Raw genomic sequence first — 12,203 nt, forward strand, 5'->3', positions numbered from 1 at the left:
TGGCCTTTGATCTTACCTAAACATTTCCAAAGAAGGGTGACAACAGAGAAGACATAAAGCTAAGGATACTAAAGTGTCAATTCCTCTTGGAGAAAAAACTCATAAATGTCTCGAGCTGACAATCTGGAAATAAATTACATACTGTTCAAATCAGTATTAAACCATACTTGCCCTCAGTGTTTGTGTTGTCAAATTCGATGAAACCTATGACATGCCAGTTCAAAGCAGGAGTAGCACTACAAGTTCTAGTAACATTACCTTCCATCTGGAGAGCTTAGCTAAGCCAATATATTATGTTTATACTGTTCATCATACACATGAGTATAGGCAGTCACACGTGTTTGGCACTGACTATTATTGCAATCCAAATACACATAGGGTGCGTTGCAAGCCGGGAATCGCTTAGAGTAAGCAAATGAATCACTTAACCCGGGCGTGCAACAGCTAGAAGCGTTTCACACGTTTGCTGGCCTGGCCCTAATGAAGAACGTGTTAGAAGAGTCTCGATGACGAGTGATACATTTATTATTGTTGATGACTACATTGAAGATGTGGTACAAACTGAGGATGCTTGGATGTAAGCTGTCTTTGCCAATTTCCCAGCTGATTAAGTCAAACAATTCTTGTTCAGCCGTCGAATTCAAATTTCCCTAAGCCGCCATTTTGGTTTGAGAACGAAGCAACCTCATCCAGCGATTTGTGCGATTGCAAGCGGCTGAAAGTTAGCACTCCGTTGTCAGGCCAATCGCTGTACATTGCTTGCAAGCAATTAGTATGGGTGCGTTGAAAACAACCGACTATAAAAGATTTTAACAAACAGCAGTGATATGAATGATATTTATTCATTAACTAGATATTTAGGTTGGAATGTTTCATGTATATTGATACATTGCATGAGAGGTTATTTCTACATGATTTTCATACTGGACGGAGAAAGAAGCAATAAGACAAACAACAAGCATAACACTGTACAATTCACTGCATAGATAGCATGTGCCAATAAACCTGAACATGTCCATGGGTATCTGCAGCTTTCACTCAACTCAAACATCTAGACATACACATTTTGGTTTGTAGTTTTGATTTCCATGACAACTTATCCCTTAAATAACTAATATTTCTTATTAAGATTAAATCAGTTTGGTCTGTCCATTGATAAAGAACTATTTCAAAGGACAGTTATCTGAAAGATCTGGTGCTCCTACCAACAAATGTGTGATCTCTTGCACAAAGTAAAACAAGGAATAGTCAACAGTTTTAGAGCAGAATTATCCGAAACCAGCTGTAAAGTACTGAAGTAAGTTTATGTATGGGCCATGACCAAGGGATTCTTATGCTGGGCATCTTAACACATTCCATAAGCAGAGGTACGGACATGGGAGCAACAAGGATGACGCATGTGTTACACAATGATTGTGATTCAAAATTTATCACAGTTGGTACACAGCATGGGGCATTCATATAAGACTTATGTTGTAGAACATTCTGCAGAAATCTATACTTCCACACTTCATAAGAAGATACTACACTCGCAGTATATCGTTTGAATTAAGTAACACCAATTGTTGGGGCATCATTTTCAGCTGTCATAGAGTCTGGACTCTGCATCTTATATATCACACATAGCAGTATGGCATGTCAGTTAATCTGTACATATTAGGAACTATACATGTTACAGCTTCAACCTTGACCTTGACCTAGACCTTGACATGACAGAGAGGGCACGTGGACTTCTGGCTGATCTCCGTCTGTATAGCTCTGTGCTTGCAGCTGCTACACAGCCAGTACTCGTACTCCATGATAGGTCGACCTGTCACTATACAGGTGGGGAACTTGGTGTCACAGCTTGGACAGGAGGTCGACCTGACAAAATATATATATATCTCCAAATGTATGTTCTTTTTGTGTTTCAGATTATTCAACATACTATCCAAGAAAATTGGATTCGTTTCACAGAAAACACTTCATCCAAAGTATCTGTGAAGTGTCTGTGCAAAATGTCGTTCATTAGAAGATTGGCATATTTCTAGAGATTGAGAAATTTCAAATGTTTTTAGAACCTAATCAGGTAATAATGGAAACTGACAAAACTAACACTAGCAATGCATATTATTTTACTTCTTCAAGTATTGGACTGTACAAAACATTTTTATAGATAGCTTACATAATATTTGGGTTGTAGATTCTATCACAGACATTTCATTAAAAAAATGTCACTTTCTCAAAAGCTTGAAAAAAAAATAAACCCAGACTTTTTCGTTTATGTCAGCTATAATTCTGAGTTTTGTTGGACACTGAGGATTTCAGTTAAATAAAGTCAGCTGAGTATCACCAATAGGATTCCCCAACTTAATAATTAAGGGGCCAAAGAGACCCTCGCCACACCTTGAAGCACATTACAGTAGCAAGATAACTATGACCTCAAAAACAGAAGGTCCCAACTTACCAGTCCGGGATCTGTGAGGCACAACTGTTACACTCTATGCGATTCACTCGATTGTCTTTTGGAGAATGTCTGGAATATAATGGAAACAATGGGATAGCTGTCATCAACACAAAAAAAATACATTTGGAGGTCTAGTTTAATCTCCAGATCAAAACATGCATCCCATATTTTTGTCTTCTTTTTTTGGGTACTGATCAGTATTTCTGCATAGGTATTATAGAGCTTGTCAGACAAAACACTGCAAGCATGCACTATGGTTGATAAATCCATGAAGATTTGTGTACAGTCCAACTTACTTTGTGAATATCTCCAGAGCGAGCTCCTCATATGGTTGTCGTTGTTCTGGTGTGAGGACATCGATGGACTCCAGCTTGATAAAAGCTTTAGAGCATGTCCCAAATGCCTTGTTAGCACATGCACACAGAGCTGGAAAACAAAGGGAATGTTTCAAACTGACCGATAAGGTAATATTTATAATGCATATCATATAATGATTCTTGCTAATCCATGTTCTCATGTTGACATCAGTATTTCTATCTTGCACCTCTGATCCTGAATGATTGGGACCACAGAGAAAACTGCAGAATTCATGTCAGCAGAATTGTGTTTGTTTGCAGAACAACTGCATGCCTGTGATATGTCATCTCTATGTAATCAGTAAAATACACACTCGTTTTTGTGTAATAATCTTCACCATATTTACCTGTATGTATGATAGAAATATTGGTGATTTCTAGAGATTCACTGATTATCTAAGAGAATCTTACTGTCTTGACAGTAAGACTCACCCAACAAAGAGTAGATGTCAACAGGACTGATGATGTCCTCGTACTCTCTCAGATGTAGGGCTGTCCTCATAGCAGCATCCACATAGCCTGCAATAAACAATCATGGCATTACTCATCTACATAGCCTACAATAAACAATCATGGCATTACTCATCAACATAGCCTACAATAAACAATCATGGCATTACTCATCTACATAGCCTACAATAAACAATCATGGCATTACTCATCAACATAGCCTACAATAAACAATCATGGCATTACTCATCTACATAGCCTACAATAAACAATCATGGCATTACTCATCAACATAGCCTACAATAAACAATCATGGCATTACTCATCTACATAGCCTACAATAAACAATCATGGCATTACTCATCCACATAGCCTGCAATAAACAATCATGGCATTACTCATCTACATAGCCTACAATAAACAATCATGGCATTACTCATCAACATAGCCTACAATAAACAATCATGGCATTACTCATCTACATAGCCTCCAATAAACAATCATGGCATTACTCATCCACATAGCCTGCAATAAACAATCATGGCATTACTCATCTACATAGCCTACAATAAACAATCATGGCATTACTCATCTACATAGCCTACAATAAACAATCATGGCATTACTCATCTACATAGCCTACAATAAACAATCATGGCATTACTCATCCACATAGCCTGCAATAAACAATCATGGCATTACTCATCCACATAGCCTGCAATAAACAATCATGGCATTACTCATCCACATAGCCTGCAATAAACAATCATGGCATTACTCATCCACATAGCCTACAATAAACAATCATGGCATTACTCATCAACATAGCCTACAATAAACAATCATGGCATTACTCATCTACATAGCCTACAATAAACAATCATGGCATTACTCATCCACATAGCCTACAATAAACAATCATGGCATTACTCATCCACATAGCCTGCAATAAACAATCATGGCATTACTCATCTACATAGCCTACAATAAACAATCATGGCATTACTCATCAACATAGCCTACAATAAACAATCATGGCATTACTCATCTACATAGCCTACAATAAACAATCATGGCATTACTCATCCACATAGCCTGCAATAAACAATCATGGCATTACTCATCTACATAGCCTGCAATAAACAATCATGGCATTACTCATCCACATAGCCTGCAATAAACAATCATGGCATTACTCATCTACATAGCCTACAATAAACAATCATGGCATTACTCATCCACATAGCCTGCAATAAACAATCATGGCATTACTCATCCACATAGCCTGCAATAAACAATCATGGCATTACTCATCCACATAGCCTGCAATAAACAATCATGGCATTACTCATCCACATAGCCTGCAATAAACAATCATGGCATTACTCATCCACATAGCCTGCAATAAACAATCATGGCATTACTCATCTACATAGCCTGCAATAAACAATCATGGCATTACTCATCCACATAGCCTACAATAAACAATCATGGCATTACTCATCCACATAGCCTACAATAAACAATCATGGCATTACTCATCCACATAGCCTGCAATAAACAATCATGGCATTACTCATCCACATAGCCTGCAATAAACAATCATGGCATTACTCATCCACATAGCCTGCAATAAACAATCATGGCATTACTCATCTACATAGCCTCCAATAAACAATCATGGCATTACTCATCTACATAGCCTCCAATAAACAATCATGGCATTACTCATCTACATAGCCTCCAATAAACAATCATGGCATTACTCATCTACATAGCCTCCAATAAACAATCATGGCATTACTCATCCACATAGCCTACAATAAACAATCATGGCATTACTCATCCACATAGCCTACACCATACACAATAGTAGAATTACTTCTCAACACAGCCAACAGCATACACAATTGTAGAATTACTTCTCAACACAGCCAACAGCATACACAATTGTAGAATTACTTCTCAACACAGCCAACAGCATACACAATTGTAGAATTACTTCTCAACACAGCCAACAGCATACACAATTGTACAATTACTTCTCAACACAGCCAACAGCATACACAATTGTAGAATTACTTCTCAACACAGCCAACAGCATACACAATTGTACAATTACTTCTCAACACAGCCAACAGCATACACAATCGTAGAATTACTTCTCAACACAGCCAACAGCATACACAATTGTACAATTACTTCTCAACACAGCCAACAGCATACACAATTGTAGAATTACTTCTCAACACAGCCAACAGCATACACAATTGTAGAATTACTTCTCAACACAGCCAACAGCATACACAATGTGTACAGCATACACAATTACTTCTCAACACAGCCAACAGCATACACAATTGTAGAATTACTTCTCAACACAGCCAACAGCATACACAATTGTAGAATTACTTCTCAACACAGCCAACAGCATACACAATTGTAGAACTTCTTATTGTGAATTACTTCTCAACACAGCCAACAGCATACACAATTGTAGAATTACTTCTCAACACAGCCAACAGCATACACAATTGTAGAATTACTTCTCAACACAGCCAACAGCATACACAATTGTACAATTACTTCTCAACACAGCCAACAGCATACACAATTGTACAATTACTTCTCAACACAGCCAACAGCATACACAATCGTAGAATTACTTCTCAACACAGCCAACAACATACACAATTGTAGAATTACTCATCAACACAGCCAACAACATCAGAGATGCCAACACTATTTTGGGCCTAAGTGTAATACTAGAGGTCAAAAAGTGTAATTTGGACCTAAAAAGTGTAATACTTGTCTGCCGATCGCTTCAACATGGTACATGTTTTAACGAAAGGACGATTCTAGACAGAAACACATGTGACCAATCCTTATGAAGCTCCATACATTGAAAATTGTTGGTCATGTTATTCAAAATACTTTAATTCCTTGCAAGTTTATTGGAATGAGTGCGATGCTAAGAGTAAGCGATTCCTATCGATGCAAGGCCATTTCTGCACCCCTGCACCTGTGCGTTACGAAACACTTTCCTGTGAAATTTTACCAACTTTATTGATTTTCGTAAAACGAGTAGAAAAGTGTAATTTTCGCAGATTAAGTGTAATGCCGTCATTTACTGGTCAAAATCGTAATAATTACGCCTAAAGCGTAAGGGTTGGCATCTCTGCAGCATACACAATCGTAGAATTACTCATCCATATATCCTACAGCATACACAATTGTAGAATTACTCATCCACATAGCCTACACCATACACAATTGTAGAATTACTCATCAACACCGCCAACAGCATACACAATCGTAGAATTACTCATCCACACAGCCAACAGCATACACAATCGTAGAATTACTCATCCACACAGCCAACAGCATACACAATCATAGAATTATTCATCCACATAGCCAACAGCATACACTATCAGAGAATTATTCCTCAACACAGCCTACAGCATACACAATCGTAGAATTACTCATCCATATAGCCTACACCATACACAATCGTAGAACTACTCATCAACACAGCCTACAGCATACACAATTTATACAAACCTGTAGAGGTTATGAATTCTTTGAAGAAAGTCCTCCTTGGGGTACATATAAGCATTTAAATGTCCATTTTAAATCCTACGACAGTTGTAACTATATTTTTTGATAAAATATTTACAAAACAAAAACTCGTTTTTGTCTTGTGAGACCACCCCTACAGGGCCCCACCGACCCCCTACAGCCAAGAGCAGGTAACTCTCGCCGTCTATCCTACAGCATACACAATCATAGAATTACTCATCCACACAGCCAACAGAATGCACAATCATGGCATTACACATTGACATAACCTACATTATTTACATAGGTGTGTCTCTAGTTCCTCAGTTTCCCACCCTACCTTCATGCAACTGCCTCTGAGCCATGATGTAGAAGTGGTAGGCCTCGGCTCCCCGCCAGGCACTGTCTATCAGCTTTGTGTCGGACATAGCTGCTGAGTCCTCTTCCAGGAATCCAGCGAGAGCTGAGGTAGCCTGACATGTATTCACACAGAGGGGCTTTACTATGAGATTCAGAAATTCATGTTTCATAGTGGGAGCAGAGTTCATAATAGGAAATGGCTGGGGCTCCTAAAGATTTGCTGATACAGTATCCTTACCCCCTACATCTTAACTGGTTTTGTTATTTCATTGGGAGGGAGGGTGGGGGTGGGGCAATTTGCAGTCAGATATCTTCCAGCTATATTACATTAGCAGTAAATAATGTAACTGGTTATTTCAGTTAATTATTTACAGGCCACCAAGACATATTATGTTTCTGTGCTGACTGCATTTTAATGTGGATTTCTGTGCAATCAGTGCAATTCCTAACAAACTACAGACAATACTTTAATGTAGCTATGTCCATAAAAGGCGTGCATCTTTTCAACGCATAACATAAGTTTTCACAAATGAAGCACTATTTACATCTCACTACTCATCTTAATAGTTTAGGGATAAATTGTCTTGCACATCTCATAATATTCACCTCTACAGCTTTCTTGCCGGCATTCTTGCCTTTATTCCTGGATGTGAGTTTCATCATCTCATGGTACTGCTCGATGAGCAGGCCTCCCAGGACATACAGCTTCTTCAGATACAGAGGCTTGCTCCCCTGCTTCATCTGCTCGTCTGCTATCTGAGTGATAATGACAACATATTTGTGCATGCTGCACGGCACACCCAGAGATGCCAACCCCACATTAAGGCAATTAGAAACATTTAGGAAATAGTTTATTCATCACCATCAGCATCATTGTCTGTATTGCATCTACTGATCAGCATTTCATTGACAGACAATTCAGAAAGCGTTTATCATCCTCATTATATGCTAGGAAAAGTGAGTATCAATTGGCTGCATGCATGTGACAATGCCCGCAGCAAAGTCAATAATTGTTCGAAATTTCTGCTGTTATTCTTTTCACAAAATATGCAATGTGTTTAAATGCATAATAATAGTGAGTGAGTGAGCATGGTTTTACAAGGTTTTTAGCAATATTCCAGCACTATCACGACGGGGAACACCAGAAATGGGCTTCACATATTGTACCCATGTGGGGAATCGAACCTGGGTCTTCAGCGTGAAGAGCCGACGCTTTAACCACTAGGCTACCCCACCACCCAATGTATAATAATAACATTTGAATTTGGTTAAAAATATAATAATGATTCCACCTAAACTGTAATGGTTGACATCTCTGGAGGCTGAAAACCATATGCTGCGTGGTAGCAAAATTCAAATACAAACATGATTTTTTTAAAATCTGAATAACTATGACAAATGTCTGTTACATCTGAATGCCACCAACAAATGTCTTTTACTCCCAAAGAATTGAAACATTATCTGTGATCTGAACTCTATCACTGTCCCCAAATCAGGGATTTAAACTTTCACAGACCATGCACACTGACCACTCACCTTAAAGAGAAGTTTAGCAGCATCGAAGTAGTGTCCAGCTTTGCGGTACAACTCAATAGCATTGATGATCTTGTTCTTCTCTAATAGATGGCTAGCGTACTTAGCCAGGAGAGAGTCGATCTCTCGTACGTTGTGACTCTTGGCTAAGTCTATAGCTGTGTTCCACTGGTTCAAATGGACACAGCTGTCAATGGCGGCCTTCACTCGGTTACACTGTAATCAGGATGAATACCTGTACTAGCTTACCTATGTATCATGATGAGACACATAAAACACTGAATTTGTCATCAGTTTCAGAAAGGCCTATGATGTCTTCATATATCAAATGGGTGTGAGAGGTTTTGTCATTGACAGATTACAAGAATTGAAAATTAAAACAACAATGTCTTAATTGTTTTAACTAGCACCAGACAAGAACAACTAGTCAATCTTCATTGACTAGAGATTCCCATAAGGAAAGGGAGGTAACTCATAATCTACCACAGACAATTGTTATGAAGCATGTTTATACACAATCATAGATTAATCAAGATAAATTCAACTGGTAATCTGGATAATTTCTTTGGGAGCATTGTACAGTTAGGTTAGCCTAGGCTTGGAAACTGCTCAGACTAGATGGAACTTATCATTAAACATATTATTGCCATATGTTTTTAAATAGCAAACTCTTAACACTAGGGAAACATGTTCTAATACATATTTTCCAAAACAGTAATTTGTTCAATCAAATAATACAATGCGGTTTTACCTACACATGGAAAACAATGTGTACAAATAATCTTGTGTGATCTGTCAAATTTAGAAATTGAGCAGTTCTGGACCATAGGATTAAAATTAGAGTTTAACAAAAGTAAGCCTGTCTTCCATAACAATGCGTATCAGTGATTAAATACTACTATCTTACCCTTATATAGGCTTCCACAGCTTGCTTGCACATGCCCACACTGACAAACATCCCGGCAATATCCTGGCAACACAACAAACACGATACAGGCATACAGTCGTATAAATATGTCTTCTTGAAGCAAAATAAATAACCTAAACAGTGGGATAAGACGTAGGTGCTTACATGCCATATTTAGCAGTACTCTTGTTGTATTGTGGCAGCCATTAAAACAATGAAATTGTTGAAAGCATGGTAATTGTAACAAGCCACTTTACCATCCAGGTCAAAACATGGTGACCACCAAGTCCTCATAATTGAGGTCTATCATAACAAGCATAGGTTCTTGGGTTCTATTCCATCCAAACAACCATGTGGGGAGCAGAGCCACTGAAATGTTTTTTAGACTTGGCGGAAAACATAATTCCTGTGGTATTCTACGATAGTTGTGAGGTGAGGTGAAATTGGGTTTAACGTTGCGCTGGAGAATATTTCACTCATATGATGACGTGCATGCATGTGTATGTGTATGTGTATGTGCAGCAGTTTGTACTAGCCCAGACTTAAGCTGGTTTTATAGTGCTAGCCCACTGAGATACCATGCCGCAGAGAAGCATGAATACCCCACTCAGACACATTATACTGACTCCGAGCCGGCCAGTCCTTGTACCCATTAATGCCGAGAGCCAGGCAGGGACCAACAAGTACCATATTTTAACGTCTTTTGGTATGATGCGGTCGGGGATCAAACCCGCGACCTTCCGCTCTCCGGGCGGACGCTCTAACCACTACACCACGGAGGCGATGTACTATAGTTATGAACTGAAGAAGACATGTGTGTGACCACATACCGGTAACAGCTTGTGGTTCTCTGGCAGAGCCTGCACCATCTTCTCCAGCCCTGAGTAGTCCTCCAGCATGTAGTAACACTCCGACAGACGCTCCTGGTTGCGTCCCTGCACATAGTACGTTACTGCCTGCTGCCTGGAATCACACACCAATCTACTGTCACTATCTACAGATATGTAACCAACTTTCCACAATCAGCTGGGTAAACACTGACTGGAAATCTTGTATGAAGCATCAAATGATTTGGACCCATCACTTTCCAATAAGAAACTGAAGTTAACCATACACTTTTCTGTATTCCAGTTTCAAGCCAGTTCCTTTCCTGTTTTACAGGTGTGAACATATACATAATAATACAGAGGTAAAAGAAAATACATCAAAATGCAATCTTTGATTATCATAAATATTTATTGAAATAAATAACCTCAACCACAAAGCAGCAATTTTCCTATTTTGTCTCCAACTTTTGGCATTTAAGCCAAGAATTCTTTTCAACAAAAAACATAATAAATCATGGCCAACCAAAAGATAAAACAAGGGCCAGTAACGTGTAGACTGTTCTCATGTTTACATCTGTTTTAAAGGCAATATTGTATGCAAAACTTCATCCTCATATCCATGGTGCTTTTAAATTTTTTTTGGTCTCATTTGGATATAAAGTGCACCATTATCAAATACTTAAGGCAAGGGCCATAACTGTCCCTTAGATCAAATACCAATTCTTAATACTGGTTTTTACATTTTGTCTAATTATGATCCTTATGATATACACTATTTATCACTGCATTCAAAGTGTTTACCAAGAAAATCTGTCCCCATTGAGATCTGACAAAACATTATCAGATGCACCTGGGCTAAAAGCTGTTTTAAAATATTGAGCAGGGAAATCCCTATAACACAGTAACTGAACGTGTGATTCAACCTACCATTTCTGCCTGTCAGCGTAGTAGTCCCCTATAGCGTTCCAGGCCTCCTCCAGCTGTAGATCATCCCCTCCAGACCCGGTCTTCAGCAGCTGTACCACCCGGAACCAGTCACCCAGCTTCTTCCGCAGGTTCACTGCCAGGTCTCTGTCCAACACCAGTCACAACTCTCATCAACACCTCCAACAACATGCTATAGCAAACCAGTCACCCAGCTTCTTACGCAGGTTCACTGCCAGGTCTCTGTCCAACACCAGTCACAACTCTCATCAACACCTCCAACAACATATGCTACAGCAAACCAGTCACCCAGCTTCTTCCGCAGGTTCACTGCCAGGTCTCTGTCCAACACCAGTCACAACTCTCATCAACACCTCCAACAACATGCTATAGCATACCAGTCACCTAGCTTCTTACGCAGGTTCACTGTCAGGTCTCTGTCCAACACCAGTCACAACTCTCATCAACACCTCCAACAACATGCTATAGCATACCAGTCACCCAGCTTCTAACGCAGGTTCACTGCCAGGTCTCTGTCCAACACCAGTCACAACTCTCATCAACACCTCCAACAATACGTCTACAGCAAACCAGTCACCCAGCTTCTTACGCGGGTTCACTGCCAGGTCTCTGTCCAACACCAGTCACAACTCTCATCATCAACACCTCCAACAACATGCTATAGCATACCAGTCAGCAAACCAGTCACCCAGCTTCTTACACAGGTTCACTGCCAGGTCTCTGTCCAACACCAGTCACAACTCTCATCAACACCTCCAACAACATGCTATAGCAAACCAGTCACCCAGCTTCTTACACAGGTTCACTGCCAGGTCTCT

General features: G+C 39.4%; 1 protein-coding gene across 2 annotated transcripts in view; it reads right to left on the reverse strand.

Moving 5' to 3' along the window:
- Nucleotides 1-823: 823 nt before the first annotated feature.
- LOC124285598 (WD repeat-containing protein 35-like) overlaps nt 824-12,203 on the reverse strand; it is a 48,104-nt gene continuing 36,724 nt past the window's right edge. For both annotated transcript variants that reach the window (XM_046721855.1, XM_046721853.1), the window contains 10 exons: nt 11,368-11,511; nt 10,444-10,576; nt 9,614-9,676; nt 8,710-8,922; nt 7,780-7,929; nt 7,154-7,286; nt 3,235-3,321; nt 2,743-2,872; nt 2,447-2,515; nt 824-1,863 (listed from right to left, as the gene is read on the reverse strand). In XM_046721855.1, coding sequence (XP_046577811.1) covers nt 1,698-1,863; nt 2,447-2,515; nt 2,743-2,872; nt 3,235-3,321; nt 7,154-7,286; nt 7,780-7,929; nt 8,710-8,922; nt 9,614-9,676; nt 10,444-10,576; nt 11,368-11,511 — 1,288 coding nt within the window. In that variant the 3' untranslated portion in view covers nt 824-1,697. The remainder of the gene's footprint in view (nt 1,864-2,446; nt 2,516-2,742; nt 2,873-3,234; nt 3,322-7,153; nt 7,287-7,779; nt 7,930-8,709; nt 8,923-9,613; nt 9,677-10,443; nt 10,577-11,367; nt 11,512-12,203) is intronic.

This window comes from Haliotis rubra, unplaced genomic scaffold, assembly GCF_003918875.1.
Source record: "Haliotis rubra isolate DU_JTF1 unplaced genomic scaffold, ASM391887v1 Scf364, whole genome shotgun sequence".
Lineage (NCBI taxonomy): Eukaryota > Metazoa > Mollusca > Gastropoda > Lepetellida > Haliotidae > Haliotis > Haliotis rubra.